This window comes from Thunnus maccoyii, chromosome 16 (assembly GCF_910596095.1).
Source record: "Thunnus maccoyii chromosome 16, fThuMac1.1, whole genome shotgun sequence".
Classification (NCBI taxonomy): domain Eukaryota; kingdom Metazoa; phylum Chordata; class Actinopteri; order Scombriformes; family Scombridae; genus Thunnus; species Thunnus maccoyii.
Genome location: NC_056548.1, coordinates 7,476,292 through 7,501,505, shown reverse-complemented (window position 1 = coordinate 7,501,505; position 25,214 = coordinate 7,476,292). Strand labels below are relative to the sequence as shown.

Here is a 25,214-nt window from a genome sequence, read left to right as displayed (position 1 = left end):
TCCACCCTTTTTCCTGCAGATAAGAAAACTTCATTAAAACATCCAACCATATTCTCCATACTAATTACAGCTTTACATGGAGAGGAGTGGAGGATGGTGGGACGGGATCAGTGGTGAAGGCTGCCAGATTGGCTGTTCATACCCCCTCCCCCCCATCCCCACACCCCCTCCGCTCCCTCACCATACCCCCCATCCATTTGGGAAGTGATTGTTTTTTGAATTTCATATTTGAATTTAACAAGCATGGAAATCTGAACAGGCTAATAAGATTCTGTACCACAGTGCCGGACTATGTAATTAAAATCGGATCCAATTGATTTTCCCTGCTTTGCATATAGGCTCTATCCCAAAAGAAAAGGACTCACTTGCATATTGTAATAACTGCTCCAAGTCTCTCTACAGTATGTTGTTGGATTTGTTTCTGGGTGGATTAATGATAATTCATTATTGATTAATTGCTAATTAACTCAGAAGACTTTTAAATACTTGTATTAATTTTATATACAGTCTGGTTAGCCGTGGGACTTTTAGGGTTTTTTTTTTTCACAATCCTTCAGGCCTGTTTTATACTGTATAACTAGAGGTGGTGGCAGTGTCAACATGCTCCTGCTTTGCTCCAGTCTCTGGGGCTTTGTCTGTCTCGTCAGCAGCGTGATTGTGCTGCATCAAGGACTGTGTGCCCAGTGAAGCTCATTATCTACTGGGTAGTAATGCATCTAGCTGGGGATGGAAGATCATTGGGTTGTGCAATGCAACTGCAAGAAGGGACACAAAGAAACACAAGCAGTGATGGGTATTTGGTGAAAATGTGCCAGGACTCTGGGGGCAGGATTTTCTTGTTTAAAAGCCTTCTGATGGTGAACTATCACATGTCTAAAACTTTACTTTTCATTATGCTACAGTTTAGTTTAATTTGTCACATTTCTAACAATCTGAGGAGAGAGTTGTCCTGGTATCACTATCAATTAAGCTGTTCTTAATCATAGAAATAAATCTTACTTGAAAGTTTTATGCCTTTATTATAGGGACAGTGGGGGGTGACATGCAGCAGAGGTCTGCAGCCTGATTTGAACTGGGGACACTGGTTATATGGCATGCATCTTAACTGGTATCCATGTATAACTTTTTATATAAAATCCTACAAAGATTGTTGCAGTTCTAAAAAATATGCAAATTTCATAATTATGAGACACAAACTACAATGTTCACGACATTTAAAGTGTCGTTTGTTTAGCTGATTATAAGATTTTGCAAATTTTTACAGCTTCATTTCAAAAATACTGTTTATTGATGCGCATAGCCTACACTTTTGAATCATAATATCACGCTCATTAAGCTGCAAACTTTTTTTTAGTGTCTTCAACTACAAATTTGCTGTGAGAGGAGAACCACTTAGATATTTGTATTCCTTTTCTATTCATCTAGCATCGGTATCCTGTTGTGGTATGTGTGGCATGTGTCCAGATTAAATGTCAGTGACTCAGTGAGTGATCATCCTCCTGCTGTCACTCATTCTTGTGTCCAGAATTAGCAGCTTTTTGCCAACAGGCCAAACATGCAGAGTTTTTTAATGGTAAAACAGCGAGTGACACTTTAATTATGAGCTTTTTTAGTAGTAACTCCCTCCTCCCGTGTTGCACAGTTGTCATGGTCAGATGTGGGCCTGGATGATATTCATGCTTTGTGGTGCAGGTTTGTTCTCTCAGCTGATGGTGACGTAGTTGCGCGCCTATCAGTGCCTGTCTGTGTGACTTTTAGAAATGGGGGGCGGAGGGCTGTAGGGCGCAACCATTTCACACCTATACCGCGTGAGGATACGCCTAATATTAATAATAATTATCCGAGGATGACAATTAATAGATAAAGCTCATCTCCAGCAGTCACTGAAAGCTCCAGAACCTGACTGGCAGCCAGCGCAGGGGAGATAAGTCGTGGCCATTCCGATGGTGCGCAAAGTCCAGCAGGCAGCCTTGGCAACTTAAAAAACGGGTATGCACAGCTGAGCGCGTTTCCAATGTAAGACAGTGTTTAATATTAACTGTTGTACCCTATCTGTATAGAAGACAGCCGGCAAAGAGGAGCTACACACCGCCGTGACTACCAACAAGACCGACATCATAGATTTCCTGCGCTATCGCAGCGGAGAGAGGAGGAGGAGAGCGCTGATTCACGGCTTGCAGGAGGAGGGAGAGCCGAGCGGACGGGCTCAGAAGATCCATCTCTACCAAGGGTGCAACCTTAAAATACCGACCCCCTCCCTCCTCCTCCTCCTCCTCCCTCGTCATTGACAGCTTTGCGACCCGGTCAATCCGTCAGACAGGGAGGATCTGGGGAGGAGGGCGCCAAGGCAGGAGAGGACGAAAGGCGATCACCTCTGGCCGGTTTGATCCAATCGCCAATACCGAGCAGGCTGGGGACCTGCCTCTCCGTACATGAGGACGACACAGCGGCTTCACCGGGGGATTTTGGTCCGAGGAACACGTTTGACTCAAGAGATCCACACAGCGAGATTATATTGAGACTGTTGTCAGGCTGATCTGAGCGGCAAAACAATAATAATAAAAGGGGGGCGGACAGGAGCTATTTCGCAGTCTCTACATAAACTCCCCGGAATACAAATCCAGGTAGGTTATGAATAACGCATGATGCAAACTGATATTATAATCTGTGTTAATGAGTGATGCAACCTGGGATACCATCAGTGATAAACAGCAGGACACAGACAGGCTTTCTAGTAAAATATGTGACAGATTACAGGAAGCATATAGGTGCATTTTAAGAGCCATGTAGCCGCACATACAGTCGATAACTGATGAGAGCTGGATGTGCTCCTTCACTCCGGAGCGCTTCATCCTGCCAGGCTTTAACCTGTCTATCTACTCCCGCTGCTCTCCTTCATTGTGCAGATATGATCCATTGCAACGGGCTGAAATGGATTCGTGATAGCGTCTAATGGGTGTGCCATTAAAATAATTGGCGTCTGTCAACGCAAGTAACGGATACCGGTTGTTACAGCCTGCCGAGCCCGTCCTGCTGCTGATTGGTTTAACACCTGGATTTCCAGTTTTTACATGTGAATCTTTAGCTTATATTTTTGCTGGCTTCTCTTGAATGGTCTGCCACTGTTTGGAGTTAATTTTCAAGTGTTTCCTGAGATGAATCATGAGTATTTATTTCAGAAGGGAGATAATAAAGGCGGGTAAATTCACTGTGCATCTATACACGTAGGCATATTTGCACCCTATAAGTTGTAGTGCGGGCCTATGGGTGCTCCAGCAGGGATTCCCCCCTCAGGTATAGCACTAACATTGGTATAGTGAGCGAAACGGCCTTATGATGATTAATCAGCAACAGCTGAGCATCTCCAGGAGTCTGCTGAGGCCATGTTTAAGCGGATCTCAAATATCCTCCTTAAACAAGACCCTCTCCCCAAAATAGGGAACGGAAAAGGGATCCAGGAGCAGAGCAGCCGGCCTCTCCTCTGAATGCTGTCTGCATCAGGCAGGAAATGTATGAGCATGTGGTTGCTTAAAGATGCATTAAGTCAAACATTAATGTGTGTTTCTCTCATTAAAATCCACTATCTTAGAAGTGTTAGTCATCTAGAGTTGACTGGACTGATTAAGGACAACTGCAACTGTAACTTTCATCATCAGTTAATCTGTCTATTATTTTCTCGGTTGTTTGGTCTATAAAATGTCAAACAATAGTAAAAAAAAAAAAAAAAAAAAAGATGTACTGAAAATGCTTGTTTTGTCTGCTTAACAGTCCAAAACCCAAATATATTTATTTTAATATCAGATGACAAAGAAAATAAAAATATTTACATCTTACAAGATGGAATCAGAAGTTTTGGCATTTTTGCTTAAAGAAATGACTCAAATGATGAATTGATTAACAACATAGTTGCTGATTTAGGTGTAGTTGATCAAGTAAAACTAACTTATCAATCAACTAATCATTTAATCTCGGAGACAGATAAATCTGTGATATTGGATATTGCCTTAAGATCTCATATCCATAAAGGAGTTCAATCAGTTTGATTTTAAATGGGGAGCGTTAACATCTCCTGATGATGGTCTCAATGCTGTTTCTAAAACTGTAGAAATACATGAGAGAGATGTTTTGACTTTGCTGGGAGATAATCTACTATATATGAATAAACAGTCGTATCAATATTATGATATGAAGCTATAGATATTGGGATTTTTGTCATTTTAATATCATTACATAGTTGAAATATTGGCTTCTTTAAATTTTCTAAACTTATACAGTTCATATCCACACAATGTTTAACTTAAAATACTGTATGACTTATACAGTGTATTATTAATATTTATTGTAAGGGTTAAGTGAAAGTTTTAGTGATAATCGGTTTAGTCAATAGTACTGAGCTCAATTTTTCTTAGCAGGAAAACGTACTGAAATGTTGCATAAATTGAGTTTAAGTGAGTTCATTTGTGGTTGAAGAGGTCAGTGTTGGAATTAATTGGAATACCGTACATCAAAGCTGAACTTCACCCTGAAGTTAGATATGTCAGTTGCAATATGTCTCTTCAGTTCAGATTTGTCTTTTCTGTAGATTTAAATACTTTGTGGTAGCAGCTGAACAGTCTTGATTAAACTTCAGTGACAGCCCGCTCCTACATGCACAATGCAAAATACAATCCTTAAAACAGTAATTAGTATGCAAATTGTTTTGTGTGGCTTCTAATTTAGGGGTCACGGCTCTAATGGTGGTACTCACAGAGAAATGGAATCATTCACTCTCCATCGTCTAACAGCACCCAGTGCAATTTGTGCCGGGAAAGAAAATCAATCTTTAAAATACAAAATCCTTGTGAGGTCATACACCTGAAGAGTCTGTCTGTCTGAGTGCTTTAATGTAATTATTTTAATGAGCTTTACAGTATTGCAGAACATTGTGTGGTTGTGTCTCTCAAATGGTTTCTCAATCAGTCAGTCAATTAATCAATCAGCCAGTCCCTATTAGCTATATTGCCAGTGTTATTTGTATTATTAAAATTTTGTTAAAGGGTCACTCCACCGATTTTAGATCCTCATCATGAGGAGTACGACTCAGCTTGTGAAAACAGTTTTATAAACTCAGCTGTGACTCTGGAGGAGCTTTCTGAAGTCTATGAAAATGATCTTGGTGATGTCATCAGAGTGAACTTGGAGTGTGTAGTTTGAAAGCCGCGGGCATTAACCAGTCTGGGAGGGTCCAATGACAGACGCTCTGGAGTTGTGGCATCATGGGAATTGTAGGTTTCAGCATTTTTGGAGCTTCACTCATACTTCTAACTTAAAGTCAGGATATGTCAGCTGATGCTACTTAGATTCACTCTTCTTCTGATCTGTCTCTCACAACTTTATGGACAACTTGGTCTCCTAGAAATTACATTAGAATGCTATTTGTTTCTCTAATTACGTTGTGTTTGGAAACACAATTGACTTTTCACTAAACTTCTCCCCCAAACAGTCATTGTCCAATCATAGCTTCGCAACTGTAACTTGACACGGTAGGCCTGTCAATCTTTTGATTTCTCCAAATGCTGAAACGGTGTTCACCGGGCAATGAGAGCAACACTTGATATCTAAAGAGGATGCAGGGCAGAGTCTTTTTTAAATCTTATTCCCAAAACCAAAAACACACATTCACACATGGAGACACAAGAGTTCCCCACTATCTGCATTTGAACTGCTGGGCATCACAGTGAGTTGTAGGATTTGGAATTTCAACACATTTAAAGGAGCTAATAATGGATCATATGACTACTTGTATGAGAAAACTCACAGACAGTTATCACCCCACAGCTGTCATGAGCTCTTTAGTGTCTTTCAGCTCATAGTTTTGATTATCCGGACTGCAACTCAACTGTTTTGGTTCATTCTCACTCCTCTCATAGTGTCGTTTTTCCCTCTAGAATGCATGTTTTTAGCAAAAAATGTCTAAAACAGACTGTATACTACCTGCCCAGCAACAAATAGCAGACAGACAGAATTAGTTACTAGCAAGTGAATATAATTGTAGCATCTAGCAGCTAAGGAGCCTGATATTTTGCTCAGCAGTTAGCAGAGAGCAATCAGAGCTAAAAGGAGCGTCAATGTTGGATTTCCATTTATCAGGAGGCCAGAAACACAGACTCCAAATGAATGCTAATGTTGCTCTGTGTCTGCTGGATGTGTAAATAGGCAACTGTTGGCTAACAAGTTCCCCATATCAACCTAAAAGTTGATAATATGTCAATATTGTGTTTCCACTGCTCCCAAAGGGGCAAACAGATTAGAAATAGCAGGTTGATTAGAAGTAGCATGTTGCTTTTTAATAGACAAATGTTTAATTTTAGTATAAAATATGTGAGTTGATTTTGATCTGATAAGATTAAGGATACCCTTCCTCTTAGTATATCACCTATTGGTTAAATGAGCAGTTATTTAATCATTGTCATACCTAGGTTGTAACATATTGAGAGGCCTTAAAATTCTGGACGCTGTGTCTGTTTTGGCTTCATTCCAGTTTCTGCCCATCTACCCCAGCTAGCTACCGTGCAATAAACCACAAAGAGAAGCTGGCATATCAGCAGTGTAGCTCTGATTCTAAAACAGGAAGAAAACAAAAATAAAACAGGAAGAAGCACTTCTCTAAGCCTCTCAATGCGTTCAATAAACTATCCATCCCTGCTGTCAGTTGTCCAGTTTGCAGTACATGTTAACAGAGGTGTACGGCATCAAATTTCCTCAGTCTTGAAAGTTTACTCCTCTACACAAGTTGCTGTGTTAAACACAAGTTCAAACCAGTGCAAAACCCTTAGTTTTCAGACTCAACTTTTCTCTCATTAAGTTACAACTTTGTCACTCAATTATTTCCCCGTTGTTTTTGTTTGTGCTCTGCGCTGTCGGTTCTCACGGGGATTGCAAAGCTGGCTCGTGTCCATATAAATGGCTCTGCTGATTCAGTTAAATTTAAGTTCCTTGTCACCTGCTTCTGCTGCCGTTCGCTGCCACCCCCTTTTCTATACTTAAGATCAGTCTGCGCTGCAATCAACATATTTTTTAACATCTGAAGAACTGCATTTCAAGCTGAGATATCTTCCATCTTTAGGTTTTATTGCTCTAAGAAAGCACCTCTGGAAAGATGTGTCTGTCTAAATGTTATGGAGCTTATGGTCCCTGAAAAGACATTGTATTAATACTGCCAGTGATGTGGTTGTTTGTACATGTTAAATGTTATAATAATGGTATAATATTACAGAAAACATTCAATGGTTTTGCTAATACCTGAGTTTGCACACAAGACTTTGACAGAAACCTTGCCAGTTCTTTTGCAGACATTAGGTGTGTGTTGACACTGCTGAGGTTCCAGAGACAATATTTGGCTTTTAAATTGGTGTGAGTGCTTCAAATATGCCAGCTTCTGTTTGACTATCCATGCCTCTGTTGAAAGATTTGTCAGCTATCCAAACTGGCCGGTCGTCTGTCTGGATCATAGATATCATTTCCAAAAATATCACCTGGGAATTCAAGTAGTTGGAGTTATTTTAAAAGTCTTCAGATTCAGTGTACTGTGTAAGAGTTAAATCTGCATTACACTGCATAAGATATGCCATTTAATGGATGCTTTTATTCAATGTGCCTTTAAGTGCCATGAGTGCGTACCCAGAGGTAATCAACCCTCTAACCAGGAATCAAAACACAAGAGTGCACTTTTAGGTACAAAATATAAAAAGACTCAAACTACATTAGCTCAACAAAAGCAAAGGGAAACAAGTGTGACAGTAAAAAAAAAAAAATTGTAATCCTCCAGTGACTTCGGGACAGACTGATTAACTTGCTCTGTCTGTATCTCTCTGAAGAGATAGTTTTAATTCAGACTAAACCGTGCCTCAGGGGCCCATAGGTGTGCTGGAGGCTTCAGAGGGTCTCCACCCAACCGTCTGAACCACTAAATAATCACAGATACTACTGAGAAGAGAGCTTCTTCTAATGAATCCCCTTTGTTGCGTCTTTTAGCTTACATCCTCTAAGTTTGGGGTGGTTAACCGTTCCTTGTGCTCTTGTTGCCTCTGGTCTCAGCTGTTAGCAAAAAAGAATTATCAAGTCCTATCTCATAAGAGTTGAAGAGGTGCATAAGATGCTTAGTCTGAGCTTTTATGAATTCGGACATTGTCTGCATTGTTATTGTAACGCTGCTCTCTCTTGCGGACGTGGTAAGTGTGCGTTTAGGGCTCAGTATATAATAAATTTGGAAGGGACATCTGTACCTTTTGTTTCAGTTTGCCTCTTGACAGTCTCCTGCCTCCCCTCTGCTGTTTTTTTGCCAATGCGACATTTTGGACAGTGCTTAGTTTGGCAACATTGCATGCCTGCTGAGCGAGCTGTTTGGTTCAGAGCTGTGTATTACCCCTGAGATTTCAGACAATCAGGCTCAAATCCACATTATTGGGCGCACGTATCCACATCTAAATTGAAAACAAACTTTGTGATTTGAAATGAGCCCACAAGCTATGATTTTATTAAACTAATGTTATCTACATTGTTCACATAGTGCTTTACAGACCTGAAAATCTCATGAATTTCTGATAATGGGGAAGTATTTTCCAGCCCGCCTCTCGTAGATAACATAAAGGTCTCATGATTGTGCTGCTTGTAAAGTAGGAGGCAGAAACTCATTGAAGTCTTACAGAAGGATAGTGGGATCATTTAAATTCTTGTACTCATATAAAATTGAGAAATTCCTGTCTTGTTTCTGTGTTTTTCTCCCTGTGAAATGCAAGTACACAGTCTTACACATTTGTACCACTTCTACTCTTCAAACTTTGGATTTAAAACAATTTGGAAATACCCTCAGGTTGGATAATCATTCCATTATGTGATTAAATGAATTATTGAATTATTATATAACTAAAAATGAACACATACCCATTTGTTTTAATAAGTAATGCATTAAGTAAATAAAAGGAATATGTATTAAATAATAGATGCATTTATCAATCTAATTAGAAGACAAAACATGGTGCATTTGTTTTACCACTGTTTCTAAAATATGAACCTAAACACTTTGTTTCTTGTTATAAAGGTATAATACACTCACCGGCTGCTTTATGAGGAACATCTGTGCAATTTAATGCAATCAAATGCAACAGCACTGCCATAAATTCTACATTTTCGAAGCTTATACATTTTTAGTTTTTGTTGACATCGTCAGAAAGGTGATAATTCTACTTTATGGTTATTATTGAGGTCGTAGTGGGTGGTGGTGGTGTACTGGGGTGCAATATATTGAATGGTGTTCATAATATTTTGTCCACTCCATTAACATACTTGAGGGGGCCAAAATATTAGAAACACTTTGTATAAGCTTTATAAAAGTAGAATTTATGGCAGTGCTTTTGTATTGGATTGCATTCGGTTACAGAGGTCTTCCAAATAAAGTGGCTGGTGAGTGTATAACGTTAATATATTTAATGTAATTTCTTTCTGCTTTGTTTAGGTGGTGGGTGGAGAAAAGGCACAGCCCAGTGCTGGATCCCAGAGGGACTGTCAGTGTGGTAAGGACCCTTGAGACGAAGGAGGGTGCATGGAGGGTTCAAGGCCTGTGAAGCCAGGGTCTTCAGCCTGCCTCTGGTTGGGGCTGGTTTCTGTGGCTGTAGCCTTCCTTTGCGCAGAAGCCCGGACCACTCCGAGCCCCCTTCATACCCCCAGCAATGCAACCTGCATGGGAAACTCCAAGTGTCATCCAGGGATCATCCTGCCCATCTGGTATCCCGAGGATCCCTCCATGGGAGACAAGATCGCACGGGTCATTGTGTATTTTGTGGCCCTGATCTACATGTTTCTTGGAGTGTCCATCATTGCTGACCGTTTCATGGCAGCCATTGAGGTCATCACTTCCCAGGAGAGGGAAATTGTCATCAAAAGGCCCAATGGAGAAACAACCACCACCACGATCCGGGTGTGGAATGAAACAGTCTCCAACCTCACCCTCATGGCCTTGGGCTCATCCGCCCCTGAGATCATGCTCTCTGTAATTGAGGTATGTGGACATGAGTTCAAATCTGGCGAGCTCGGGCCTTCCACAATTGTTGGCAGTGCAGCCTTCAATATGTTTGTTATCATTGGCATCTGTGTGTCTGCCATTCCCCAAGGAGAGGTACGCAAAATCAAACACCTCAGAGTGTTCTTTATCACTGCAGGCTGGAGCATCTTTGCTTACATTTGGCTCTACATGATCCTGGCTGTGTTTTCTCCCAACGTAGTCCAGGTCTGGGAGGGTCTACTCACACTGGCCTTCTTCCCCATATGCGTACTCCTTGCCTGGGTGGCAGACAGACGACTACTCTTCTACAAGTTCATGCACAAGAAGTATCGCAGCGACAAACACAGGGGTGTCATCATCGAGACGGAGACCGAACGCTCCAAGGGGATTGAGATGGATGGCAAGATGGTCAACTCTCACTTCATGGATGGCGGTGCGGCCAGCAATCTTATTGGTTTGATTGAGAACAAAGAGGTAGATGAGTCCCGGCGTGATATGATCCGCATCTTGAAAGACCTGAAGCAGAAGCACCCAGAGAAAGAGTTGGATCAGCTGGTCGAGATGGCCAACTATTACGCTCTCTCGCACCAGCAAAAGAGCCGTGCCTTCTACCGCATCCAAGCTACACGCATGATGACAGGCGCAGGAAATATTCTGAAGAAACATGTGTCAGAGCAGGCAAAAAAGAGCTCCAGTGTGCAGGAGGTGCATGTGGAGGAACCAGAAGAGTATGTGTCTCGGATCGCTTTTGAGCCTGCTGTCTACCAGTGCCTCGAGAACTGTGGCGCTGCCATTCTGACCATCACCAGGAAGGGTGGTGACATCAACAAGACGATCTACGTGGATTATAAGACGGAGGATGGCTCTGCTAACGCTGGGGCTGACTACGAATTTACAGAGGGCACGGTGGTGTTCAAACCAGGAGAGATGATCAAGGAAATAAGCATTGGCATCATAGACGACGACCTCTTTGAAGAGGACGAGCACTTTTTTGTGCGCCTCAGTAACCTACGTGTCCTGGAGACTGAGGACGAGGTGTTATCCCCCAACAGTCTCCCGTATCCAAAGGCCATGCTGGGCTTCCCCGCTGTGGCCACTGTGACCATTCTGGATGACGATCACTCGGGGATCTTCACCTTTGAAAGCAACTCAGTGCACGTCAGTGAGAGCATATGCATTATGGAAGTGAAAGTGCTAAGGACTTCTGGAGCAAGGGGGACGGTCATTGTGCCTTATCGCACCGTGGAAGGACTTGCCAAAGGAGGAGGGGAGGACTTTGAAGATACCTACGGAGAGCTTGAGTTCAAAAACGATGAGACCTGGTAAGAAAGCAATTCTATTTTTCTTCTCGGTTGTGGGCTGGTTGGCATTAATGTGATGATTTATTATTTTTTATTTAATCAGTACCTTTGGGTATTGAAAATGAAGTGCGTTTAAGAGTCATATATAAGTAATTTTCTTTGTGCTTGTTTTTGCATCCCATTGATTTGTGTGTTTAGAAAAACGTCAAGAAATGATGGCTACAGTAAACTGTGTATGATATGATAGCTAGCTTTAAAGGTATCCAGCAGTCTGCCAGATACATGTCACATTCAGTGTTTGCTTTTGATACAAAGATGTTGTCTTCTTTGCTTCTTGACATCATTTAATTTAGAACATACTTGAGTAACCTATTCATGTGCTGTTTGCACTCATCACTCTGTGAATTTTAAATGCTTCTTTCTTCACATGATTAGACAGCGTACCCTCTCATCTGAGTGTGCACTCTATATCCCCTTGTTTTCCTGTCAAGAGATTTTGCTCTCATCAGAGTGCTTTGGTAGCGATCCTGTGTGTGTCGCATGCAATAGGGATTCAACTTTGGGATTCGTCACACAACTGTGGAAACAGGAAGTCCTTAAGTAACCCTCCCCTTGCTTCTCTAATCCCTGCTGCTTTTGTTTTGTCAAACTCTGGATTTTTGCTCTTTTTTATTGTTTCTGTGTCATGTCTGCCTTAGAAACAAAGCAATAGCAAAGAACAGTATAACAGAGAGAATTACAGCTACAAAGGTCAAAGGCCAGACACAGGTTAATGTAATAATGACTGCACGGCAGTCTTTTAGGTTAGTAGCATGACTGTATCATGATGAGTGACAAGAGTGGAGGTCTGATTCCTTCTGGGGCCAGCCATACTACAAAAGCTTGCATTTTGGTTGTAAATGTCTATGAGAAATAGTAATGTCTTATGTAAATTGCTTATGTTATGTAGCCTTGTCTGCTGTACCATCTGTGTACAATACTGCACTACAAAAACACATGGGCTAACAACTGAGGAGGCATATTTGGCAGTGTTACAATAATAGCAACATACTGTAGGAAAAACAGCAACAGGGCCATGTATTTTATGGTACAGCCTTTTGTCCCATACATGTAAAGCAATGCTCTGGGATACTGGCATGTGTGCAGAATTGCGCCTCTTGAGAAATATTGATTTGTTTTTTTTCACAGCTTGCATCCGCTTGCATCTCACACATTGGTCTGCAGGCACTGAATCAAAATGACATACGTCTATGACATCCCCTTCCCAAACCAATCAGGACCCTCTCGGCGTACTGTGGCTGACTGGCATGGTCTGTGCTCCAGGGTGTGGGTTCCTGAGGGCTGAGGCAGCCCAGGAGACCGGCAGCGGGGGAATGAGTGTCGGGGTGATCAGCATGCTCTTGGGGCTTGCTGAGCTCTCAGGGTTTTGCTTGATTTATGTGAGAGATGCTGTTTGGGCCGGGCCTGAAGGCTGCCGGGGGAGTAGAGGGGAGAGATGTGGAGAAAGATTATTATTATGAGACTGCTGTGATGTTGTTGGCATTGTGAGGGAATGCTGGTCTATTGATCTGTTCATTGTGTTGTGCAGCGTACTGCGAGTTAGATGTTCTTACAATGCAGCACAGCCCTGATGTGAACACTGTGAATTGATAAATACTTGTGATGCGGGAGAAGAATCAGACTGTACCATCAAATAATTATTGCTCTAGAATATTTCAGTAGAACAGTAAGAATCCATGTTAAAGAGATTTAACTACCTTATTATACAGTTATGTCAGTTTCTTAATTTTACATTTCTGAGAAGTGAAAAGCACAAGACATTGAATTAGTAATCTGGAATTAAACTGAATGTTCAAATGTGGCAAATGATCTGAAATGATTTGTCAATTAATCAATTATGCTGGTTTTTCATCTCTTATGTGGTTGTAAATTGAGCTTTGAGCTGTTCGAGTGCTAGAAGATGACTTTTGGCTTTAGGAAATTGTGATTTGATTTTTCACCATTCTCAAACAATTAATATATTAATCAAAAAAAAAAAAGGCAGATTAATTGGTAATGAAAATAATTGTTAGTTGTATCACTTCTTCAAATAATTATTACCCTAAACCATCTCAAACCCGGAGGTAGGCATGTGAGGAAGATTTAGGCTGAGCCTCATCCAATTATATGTTATCTGTTGAGGATGTGAAGAAACGCTGCATGTAGGTTAAATTATTAGGTTGAAAGACTGAGGTTAAGGGCAAAGGTCACAGTGTCTGACCCATTGATCCTTTTAGTGAGATCTCACATCAGATTGCTGCGTTCAAGACAGTCGTAAATATAAAGTGTGACATTTTACATGCATTTTAGTGACATTTCAAAAAAAGAGGCTGTGTGCTTAGAAAAGAAAATATGATAACTTAACAATAAATGTCAAAATCACAATCTGTAGAATAAATGTCTTGTTGACATATATTGAAAATGTACTGTTTAATATTTTACACTGACACACAGGGTATAAAATAAACACAATCTGCCTTTTTCTGCCGAGGGACAGGGCAAAACATATTGTAGATATTAAACAAAATGTATACAGTCAGTGGTGATTAATGTACTCAATGTGGAGTAATAATAAAAGCCTATGATGACTCAAAACATACAGGACATTATTTAGTTAAGCAGTTAAAACAATGAAAATTGTTCATATGCATGAACACGCTTGAATATTAACATGAAAATCTTTCCTTCCCCCTTCAGAGACTTCTGGATCTTTTGTAGAAAAGGCACACTGCTGTTACGGAACTCCCAACAAATCTCCAGAAATTTCCATAATTACACTGGGATAATGATGAATTAGATTCTGTTGGCATCCATAAAAAAGACAAAGAGGAACAGTGGAAGTGACAGCTTCATCCAGAAGCATACCAGAAGATTCATGAGAACATTTCCATACACAAAACAAAAGGGATGAATGTGTAGAATATTCACTAAAGGCATAATTACAATGATGTTTCTTCTGCTGCCTTGAAAGCTCTCCTCAGGGTCGTTTTCACGCTCACGACATGAAAAAATACAGAATTTATTTGCCTCCATTGCCTTCACATTCATATTCCTCCACCGGCGTGTATGGAAATTGACAATGGAAATGTTATTTTTATTCCCATTTCGCATAGATGTTGAAATAACAGAAGGATTCCCTACTTGGTGCATAGTTAAAGCAGTTTCTTGCTGCTAATTTTGTGTTAATTGTGACTAAATGAGGGCAGAGTTTGCTCCCTGTCTAAAGGGCAAAGGGTTTTTTGATGTCCTTTAGGACAATTTGACCACATAATACTTCAGCTCTCATGTTCTTCTTTTCTCTCTCACCCTGTTTTACGAGGCATTGACTCTCAATCTCTTTTGACACACTTTGGGCCCATTGTTATCAACCAGAGTGGAAATTTATTACAGTCCTAATCTGGAGCTCTGGAATACATCACTCCAATTCTTAGCCAGACAATAGTTCTCAGCAAGAAGGATGAAGTTTAATAGTTTTTTTGGTGGCAGTGCTTGTGCTCCAAGCTAACGGATATGAACCTCATCTAGGCACCGTGAGCCTCTTAACTGTACATTTTATGGCAGTCCAAGCTATAAAATGACTCCCAAGTTTAGGTTGGGCTGACAGAGACACATTTTGGGGTGTTATAGACAGGATTTACTTCATGGTTTGGCACTTGGCAGGGTGAGTTTGCTGCTGAGAATATTAAATGGATAAAGGTTGCAGGCTTCTGTTTCCTTTTGACCCAGTGAAGATAACACAGCTGTTAGGTGGAGAAGCTTCTTCCCAGGAGAGACGGATGTTTAACTAGGCGCTGATGGATTCATAAACAAATGAGTGGTGTGCAGCGGATGGACCAGAATCTGCTAAAGTGCAACTGTGGTTACGCCTGTATGAGCATGGCTTTCCTGTGCTAGTAAACCTGCCTTATATTTTTTTTTATAAATAGCAACATGTAGGGGGGGTTACATTATAATAAGATGCACTGAACGGCCCTTTCCCTGCTTTCTACACCACCTCCCCCCAGCTCACCCAACCCTTTTCCTTAATATCTCTGGAAGGTGTAGCTGTCAACCCCTCTGGGCATCCTGACTGACAGAACACATGTCCACGCTGATCCTCATCCTGCTGACCACCCAGCTTTTCCCCCTGCCAGCACTTTTCCAGATATCTTGGAATAGACCCATGAGGTTTACCTTACCAGCCTGCAGCTCACGGCAGCCTTCTCACGCAACCAGGATCATCTTGAGCTCAGATAATCATATGCAATACTTTTGTTGTTTTATTCATGCTAGTCCTATAGTTTCTGTTCTCTCAATAATTGGAAAGCATCTTTGTATTTTTATAGCCTTAAGATGCAATCACGCATAGTTTTCTTTTAGTAATGTGGTTTATTTTGTAGTATTTCTTTTTTTTATTTGCTTCATTAGAGATCACACCAAGTTAAAAATGGGAGCAGGGCTGGTAAACAAAATTCAAACTGACTCACTTGTGGCTCATTTTGTGGATTGTTTTTGGTTTTGTGATCCTATCAGGTCTGAGAGAACAAATCTAATTCCACTTGCTGTAACTTAAGTAAAGCACAGTGGACTTGTCCCAGTAAGGATTGAGCTGGTGATGTCTAGACATGTCGGTTAAAATCAGGCTAAATTTGGTTTTAAAGTAAAGGTTTTTTTGGATAATTAGGTCACACATAACCATTGTTTCAACAGCATCTGAATAGCTACATTTCTTCACCATTTAAATGCTGTTACAACAACTGCATTTAACTTAAACATCAAAAAAATGTCCACTTTTTAAAGGATGTGGCTGGCGATTTTTCTTATTGTCGACAAATCTCATGTGCAGAGCCAAACCAACAATGAATTGATCCCACTGTATGTATCCAAAGCTTGATTTATCTTATTCCTCTGTGCCATAGAGCTCCATTGTTGCCTCTACAAACAATACTTGTAGGATCAGTCCATTGTTGGTTTGGCTCTGCGCATGAGATTAGTTGACATTTAGAAAAATAAAGAAAATTGCCAGCTATATCCTTTAATCAAATACAACCAAATTCTAACCCACACATCTACATCAAATCTCAAAATTAGTGCTTACTTGTACATCTTTGTCATATTTTGTTTCTGGTTTTGATACCTGGTAAGAAGAACATGTGAATACATACAGCACAGTAGATGAATATAATATGAATACCTAAAAACAAACCCTCCGCGGCAGAATGAACGCATCCTTATAAGCAATTACTGGCTATAAAGTGGCATGAAATTGTTCCCCGTACCACTAACACCTTTCCCTCTGCTATCATGTGAGACCAGTTTAACACACACACAAACACATTAAAAAAAAAACCCACACTTTCTCACAAGTTCTAACACATTCAGAGACGCACTCAAAGATTCACAAGTACATTTCTTATCTTAGCAAACTTATTGTCGCTTTTGCACTTTGGCTCCTGTTTGCAAATACTGTACAGAAATACACACACGAATACACACGCACTAACTCACGCACAGGTTGAGTGGCAATAAATATGCTGGCCCTGCGTTTGTTCCTCCCCAGGTGGGGGAATGCAATTAAGTTAAAGCTTATTTATAACACAATTCAGTGCAGGGCGTGTCGCCAGCTCCGAGCCTCCCCCTGAGTGTTTGTGTGTAAATCTGACTGGGGATCATATATTCAGGCTCCCCCAAACTTTTGACAGTCTCTCCAACCTAATAGAGTTAAGACGGAGGTAAGTGCATCAGTTTGACCCATTTGACAGTTAAAGCAGCTTGCTTGGATGCTCTAACAAATAAACACAGCTTTGTTTTGATAATTCGGTTTCATTCCAAAAAAAAAAAAAAAGATGACATAGTGACTGGTCTTACGTAGTGATTCATTGTGCAAAATTAATATAAATATATATAAATTGGTCTTTATAAAGTAAGGTATTTTATAGTGTTTAGTTGACGTTGTATTGTGCATTTTCTCCTATTTTTTATATATCATCATTTGACAAATTCAAGATAAAAGTTTAAACAAATAAGCAATTTTTAAATAACGTATTTGCCGACTCTTGTCCAGTTCTTCATCATCTTATTTTGGAAGAATGTAAACTGAACATAATAAGGAATTAAATTGTAATCAGCTCTAGATAAAAGATAATTCTGCACATATTAATAATTTGGCCTTATTTGTTTTTCCCACCCTGCTGATTGGTTCCGATCAAATTGTAATGGTTTCTGTGTTAGATAACCGATACCCCCTGTGGATAAGGCACCGCAACAGACGGCTGCCCTAGATATCAAATGGGGTTCCCAAAATCTACACGCAAGACCACCCAAGCCTTGCTTAGGGAACCAGAGTTCAGCCTGGCTTCTATAATCACCAGCTGTCGTTGAACCACTACCAACGGGCCTATGTAGTGAGGAATTCCTAACAGTCTGGGTCACAATGAAGTGTACTGGTGCAAATAGGTGTTAGAGGTTTGAAAGTACTCCAAGATGACCCTCTAACCGGTCATCTCTGGAGGAGGCCCACTCTGACGGTCGAGGGCAAGGACACTAATTAAACCCTTATGTTAAACCTTTCAACCTAATTCTGTATTGAAATCATACCTCCATCACGTGTTGACCTCAGTCATTAAATCTGAACCATTTCCTTCCTGTTATTCAGTAAACACTTCTAGTTTATAGTTAGCAAAATTCAATATAATTTGTAATCTAAACTAATTTAAAACTAATGTCAGCCTTTCACAAAGGAGGTGTCTTTTCTTACCTTAAGTGAATACCAGAAGACCTGTAATTTTTATGGTTTTATTGTTTTTTATATTGATATTACGTGTTGTTAAACTTTTTATTTTACTTTATTTTATTCTATTCTCAATTGTTTGCATTGTGCAGCACTTTTTAACTCTGGATTTGAAAGGTGCTTTATAAATAAAGTTTACTTACTTACTTAGTTACCTCAGAGATGAGCACAAGTCAGGAACTTTGGTTGGAGTGTATAAAAAGACAGTTTTATTTGCTTTTTACAAAATAAGTAATATAAGATGCAAGAAGTAAAATACAAAAACTTGAACAAAACATTAAAAAAGCTAAAAGACTAAAGAGAGTCTCAAAGAGATCTCTCAAAAAGCCCTGATGAGAAAAGGAGGTCCTGCAAAAAGAAAAAGGAAGCTCGAGTCTCTCATGGCTTATTTTTTTATGACTCTACAACTTCCTCTTCTAAACGTTCTTATTTCCACACAAGGTCTTTTGTCTATAGGAAATTTATCAGTTACATGGTGATATTACATGACTTTACAGAAAATAGTGACCTTCACTTCAACTGTCACTTCCTGTGGAACGTTTGAACATCTGACGGTTGTCTAGGTGTTTGATGTTTGTTTGTGTTTGTTTAGTAATTCTTCTACTTCTTCACAATAAATTGGTCAGAAGTAGGCTTGAGAAGTCTTTGTCACATATAGTGGAGCTGTCAACAAAATTACATGAAACAGTTCGCTGGAAGTCATGCACATGCTTCCCCAAACATTTCATAATCAACCCCGTAACATCCGCAATGTGAAGGGACAGGCTTGTAGCCTATGTTGTGATCGTCTCCAGCCTGAAACCTGAGTACACTGTGATATTAGATATGTTTCCTAAATTAGTGTGAGCGAGTAGAAAGTTCAAGCTCTCTGGGGCCGCCTTCAGTCATATCAGATGTGCTGTAAATAGGAACTGCCTGCAGGGAGAAACGTTTCATGTCGGCCTCCTAGAGGTGACAAGTAGGATATGTGGGAACTTTTTATTGGCTGTGATATCTATAGCTTCAAGTCAAGAAATGTGTCAACATAAGTGGTAAATCAAGGAGAGGAAATGACAATAAAAAAAACATTCATAATGATGAGTTAATAGGGCACTCCACACTATTACTCAGCATGTAAAAACTGTTGTATAATGTCTCGTGTGTCTGGAGGAGCTTTGAAAATAACAGAATTACTCAGGTGACATCACTGTAACATCAACAGGGTGTCTGAGCTTCAGTTTGGAGGCTGCAAACTTTGAAGGGAAAGACTGCTGTACAAACCGGAGGTGTGGTGTTTGAGGCGGGTAGGGAGCGAGGAGGTAAGGAGGGTCTAACACAAGATGCTTTTGAGTTGCATTATGGGAAATAGGATCCAGCATTTTTGGAGTTTGACCCATACTAGGGACTAAAGCTCAGGATTGCTCGGCCTCTGCTGCTTGGATTTTGACCTTTTTAAAAACCTTTCTCTTGCGAGTCTGTAAACTTGATGGAAATTCAACTATAAATAGTTTTACTTTAAAGATAAACCATCTTTATTTGTAGGGCATTTAAAAAAAAAACAGTGCTTCAAACAAGGCAAAAAAGCCCCAACAATAATAATAAAAGCAATTTTTGATAGATATTTATAGAACTTATAATTCACAGCTGTGTTTGTTTGGCTTCTTAAAATTATATGAGATAGTGGTGCACTCTTCAAGCTGAGAGGTATTTATCTATCTATAATATTTATTAGTAATAGTTTTTAAGTAGTGCTGAAACGATAAGTCAATAAATGAATTAGTTGGTTATTTAGTTTAGATAATTGATTACTTGAAGTCATATGTCAAGCAAAATTTTAAAAAATCCAAACATTTTCTGGTTTCAGCTTCTACATGTGAGGAGTTGCTGCTTTTCTCAGTTTTTTTTGTGTGAATTGAATATGTTTGGTTTTGGACTTCTGGTCATATGAAACTAACAATTTGAAGATTTTACCATGGATTCAGAGATAATTATTAGCCTAATTGTTACTTAAAATAAGATCCAGGTTGACAATAATCGGTACTAGGGCTGCAACAGTTATTTCATTATGAATTAACCTGATTGGTTTCTGGCTTATTTGATGAGTTGTCATAAAATAATTGCTTATTTTTTTCAATCCACAGTCCAAAACCTAAAAATTCAGTTCATTCATTCAATAAATTTCAGTTTATTCTGTTCACTCTCTCATGCAACAAAAGAGCAGAGATCCTCTAATTGGAGAAGCTGAAACCAGTGAATATTTAGTATAAAACAATTATCATTGTAGTTTCAACTAATCAGGACTATTTAACCAACTTCAGTGTCTTTGGGAGTTTTGTCTCTTTCGTTCTTCACAATAGTTAAATTTGTTTGTATGTTGGGTTGGATGTTGGTTTGCACTTGAAAGAGGGATGAAGAGTGGTGCGTTCAATACAGGTCGCTGGTCTCATTTCATTCCCTGCCTGCCGGGGTGACAGTTTGGGGTGCCATTGGAGGTGCCCTCCCTACCCCTGCACCCACATTCAGCATCTGCATACTTTAATAAAGGTCAGTCCCGCTCCACAGCACCTTCCTCCATGCACAGCGCAGCAGCATTAAGACTAGAAATCAATACAGCTCACAGTGAGAGGAGCTAAGGTTGCACTGAGCACAGCGAGGGAGGCTTGCAAAAGGCTGCAGGAGATGAGAGAAGCTGTCGGCTGTTAGGCTTTTTTCCCTGCTGTTGTCTTATTTTTCAGGCCTGAAACAAAAATAGAAAAGCATATGAGAGAGCCGAGTGTGTTTGCAAATTTTCAAATGTACAAAAAGGTGATTTGAATGTGTGAATTCAGCTTACGGCACTTGAAGTCTGTCCAATATACAAAATGCCTCACTGAGTAACCCTAAAGGCAGATGACCGTCAGTAAAGCTGAATGAATGAATAAACACAGGATTTGTGTTGTTTTAAAAAGTGAGTCTGTCAACCTCTTTAAGACCTTTTCCATAAAATGTTCACCTGCAGTTCGGTGCTCAATGCAGTTTGGTTTTTTTTTGCGCTGCATCTCCCAGAGATCAGCTGTCAAACGACCAGTATGGATGTAACATCTCACCCTCCAGTTTTCTGATTGTTAAGTATGATTTCTGTTTGTGATTCTGTTCAGTGCTGAAACAATTAGTTGGTTAGCGATAAACAGAAAATTAAATAACAGCATTTTTTAGGTCGTTTATCAAGCAAAAAAAATTCAAATTTTCTGTATTACATTTTAAATTGGATATTTTGTGTTTTGGAGCTGTTGGTCAGACAAAACAAGGTATTTGAAGTAGAGATGAAATAATTAGTCAATCAAAAAATTAATCTACAACAATGTTGATTAACTATTTAAGTCACTTTTCAAGCAAAAAATGCCAAACTAATTTCTCTCAGATGTGACGATTTCCTGCTTTTTGTAGTCTGATATATATTAAACTGAGTATCTTAATTTACAACTGTTGTTTGAACAAAAAAAGCATTTTGAGGAAGTCACTGTTGACATTGTTGAAAATTATTTTCTGATATTTTCTGGACCAAATAATTAATGATTATTATCAACAAATTATTAAGCAAATAAAATCAGGGATTGCAATCAAGAATTTATTTTATTATCGATAAACATGCTGATTATTTTCTTGATTATTTGTCCGGTCGTTAGAATGTCGGACAATAGTGAAAAATGTCATTTTGAAATCATATAAGACAAAGACGAGTAGTAAATCCTTATATTTGAGAAGATGGAACAAACACATTTTTGCTATTATTGCTTGAAAAAATGTTTTAAAATATTTATCTATTATCAAAATTATTGGCCAATTATTGTCTGTTGATTTATTAATTGATTAATTGACTAGTTTTGTCCATTCTAGATTAATTGATAATGAAAGTAACTGTTAGTTGCACCTCTGACAAATTGTGTTATTTTTTTCACTGTTTTCTGATATTTTATAGAGAAAACTTTTAATCAATTAATTGTAAAAGCATTTAACAGATACTAACAGATGCCATTAGTTTTGGCTCTGTTTCTAATTATTTAACATTCTTTCAGAGAAAACCTACAGGGACTAAAGAAAAGAAGGGATGAGAGATAAATTTGGCTTTTAGAGGCAGGGGTCGACTCTTCCACCCTCTAGATAGAAAACACTTTGTGCTTTTTTTTTTTTTTTTTGCCATCCTGTCTAATCCATCACTGCTCTCATCTGGTCCAGTCAGTCAGTCTGTCAGTGACATGCATTAGTGCTGTGAACCCTGCAAAGAGCCTCAGCTGATACCCTCTTCTTTTTGCCCTTTGATCCCAGACAAGTACTGCTCTGCCATGAATTGGTGCATCCATGCGGTGTGTAGCTTTTAAGGAAGCCCTCATTCAGCCCTCTAGAGTGACACTGGATTTTTTCGATATGATTTGTGGACTTGACAAAAGCTGAGTTCGAAGCCAAAGAAAAGGAGTCAGTGGCTCCACACTTTGAGCTGTAAATCACAAGGGGGGGGGGGGGGGCTTGTACCACTCGAAGTGCAAAGTTTGTTTTTTTTTCCTCTTCTCTTCTTTGATTATCAGGTTTGTAGTGGCCTCCTCTTCCCGCTGCCCTCCATCCCTGCAGTGGGGGTGTTTTCTCTCTCTCTCTCTCTTTCTCTCTCTCTCCTTCGAAACACATTGAGCCGACACTCGCTGTGATCTCACTCCAGTTTTACTCTGTATGCTCTCCACCGTCCCAGGGCTACTCCTCTCGGCTTCGGCTCTCCCTCTCTCCCTCTCTCTCTCTCTCTCTCTCTCTCTCTGTCCGTGTGTCAGGCTGGACCGGCATGCTCTGCGGGCAGCTCAGGGGACCTCCTTTAGGGTGAACTCGCTTCTCCATATTATTCCCAGGGTGCTGCAGCAGAAAATGCGCCAGAATGCATCAGTAGTTCCTCGCTACCCCTTATCCTGTTCCTGCACGTCACCCCCCACCCTTCATCCCTTTCCCATGCCTCCTCTCCCTCCTCCTCCTCCTCCTCCTCCTCCTCCTACCTTTCTCATAATTTTCCTGTGTTGCAAAAGCAGGCATGATCTCAACATTCATGTATCAGCTGTTTTTAAAAAAAAATTGCTTCATTTGTGTTATTCTAAAATAACTTAACCAGCGCCTCTCGTCTCGCAGGAGAAGTTTTACAGAGCCAGCAGGAATTCTGAGATGATTTTTAAAAAGCAAACGTATTTGCAGTGTGGTTTCTATATTTAGACTGGGATGTCTGGCTCAGATCCCCTTATCGTGGATTCATTGTATTTGCTGAGCAACATCAGCCAGCCGCTGATTAGTCGCTTACACTTTGATGAGCTCGTGCGATGGTGTGGTCTTAAAGAGAGAGAGATGGCACCAGAGAAGCAGATGAATCTCAGAAAGTCTTGTAATTAGTTGAGGGGAAATCTTTATTTTGCATCTCTCCTCCATCCTCAGCTTCTTTTTTTTTTTTTTTTTTTTTTTCTCCGTCTGGCTCGACATTGCTTCCCACGAGGAAAACGGTCCGATCCCCCGAGGCACAAGCTTAGCCAAACCCTCTCCTCTGTGCCTCGAGGACAAAGTTGAAGACGGGCTGCATGCTCACCACATATCGGATGCTTATGTGTGTGTGTGTGCGTGTGTGCGTGAGTGTGTGTTATTTTTCCCTGATGCATCTACGCCGGTGGGAGAGAGGGGTTCACTCAGGAGAAGAAATGGATCTTTTGTGTTCCTCCTAATCCTCCCTGTTGGTACTCGAGTGGCAGACTTATTAGGCGACTTATGCTCTGCAGCAGGGGAAGAGTTACTCTCAGGGCTTTCCATGCTCTCCTGGATGATAATATTTACATCAAATTTAAAATGGTGGGTGGAGGAGGAGGAGGTGGAGGAGGTGGAAAGGGGGGGGCGGGGTGGGGGGTCTTTTATGCAGAGTGTGCCACATCCCTTAAGAGGTTGAAAAAATGAATGTGGTAATAGCGCGGCAATCCCTCCCACTTACACTCACAACAGGGAGAATGCTGTCTGATAACTTCAAGCCCTGAGGATTTTGGCTGACAGCACAATACAAATCATGGCAGGAGAAGTTGAGCACAGGATGATGCTCGTGGCGTCTTGACAGAGAGACGAAGGCACGGGCCGCGGGGAGGCGTAAGCAAGCCGAGGTTAAAGGTTACCTCGTACAGTGAGCGCCTCAGAACAAGGGGAAGCTGCCCGAATCAGGCCAATTCTGGACTATTCTTATCCTGGACTATCCTTATTCTTGTCCTTGTTGAGTTTTGATGTCAGTTTTTATCCCTCTGGGTTTTGTGTCTCACCTGTGGAGTTTATATTAATGTTTCGTCCCTTGTCTTTGTTCATGAAACTCGCTCAATCTTAGCCCTCAGAAGTTTTACCTGCTTTAGGTATTAGACGTCTCTGTTTTTAAGTGCTTTGGTCTGAAGGATGTTGTGGGTTCGGGGTCTTCAGGTCCACATTCAATAGAGCTCTTAAATGTACATCTATAGATAAAAGGTCTGTTTGTTTCCTGTCTGTTGTGCTTCTGGTTGAGTTTTGATGTTATTTTTTGTCATTTGTTTGCTCTTTTGGGATGTTTTATATAAAGCTCCCTGGGTTCTTTTAGTTTACCCATGGAGCTTGTTTTTCATTTCCTCTCTTGTATTATTTTTCAAATAACATAAAATTTACAAAATATTTGAAACATGCTTATTTGCTTTGGAAGCTAAAATAAATTTACTTCACTGGCACAATTTTTGGACATGTTAGAAGAAAATACTTCAAACCTAATCATCATTTTTATGTAAACAGTGGATCAGTTGATATTGTGTGATATAATCGTCAGAAGTCACAAACCCACAAATGATTATCACATGACTCCGTGTTTTAGCGTCTTTCAGCTTATTGCTTTGGTTTTACGGCAGATGTTTTCTGTGAAAAAGTTTTAAAACTGTCACCAAACAGCAAACAGACAAAGTTAGCGACTCACCGGTGAACACGGTGGAGCATTTAGTAACTTAAAAATCCATATATTTACCTCAGGGACTGGTGGAAACCAAAATGGAGTTAAAAGGGGATTGAATATTGGACTTGAATTCATCAGGTGGACCAA

The 25,214-nt window shown here is 40.2% G+C and overlaps 1 protein-coding gene across 2 annotated transcripts in view; it reads left to right on the top strand.

Moving 5' to 3' along the window:
* Positions 1–2,064: 2,064 nt before the first annotated feature.
* slc8a3 (solute carrier family 8 member 3) overlaps positions 2,065–25,214 on the top strand; it is a 119,506-nt gene continuing 96,356 nt past the window's right edge. For both annotated transcript variants that reach the window (XR_006091772.1, XM_042389138.1), the window contains exons 1-2: positions 2,065–2,624; positions 9,494–11,361. Coding sequence is in view for 1 of the 2 variants with exons in the window: in XM_042389138.1 (XP_042245072.1) it covers positions 9,581–11,361 (1,781 nt within the window). In the remaining variant the exon portion in view is untranslated. The remainder of the gene's footprint in view (positions 2,625–9,493; positions 11,362–25,214) is intronic.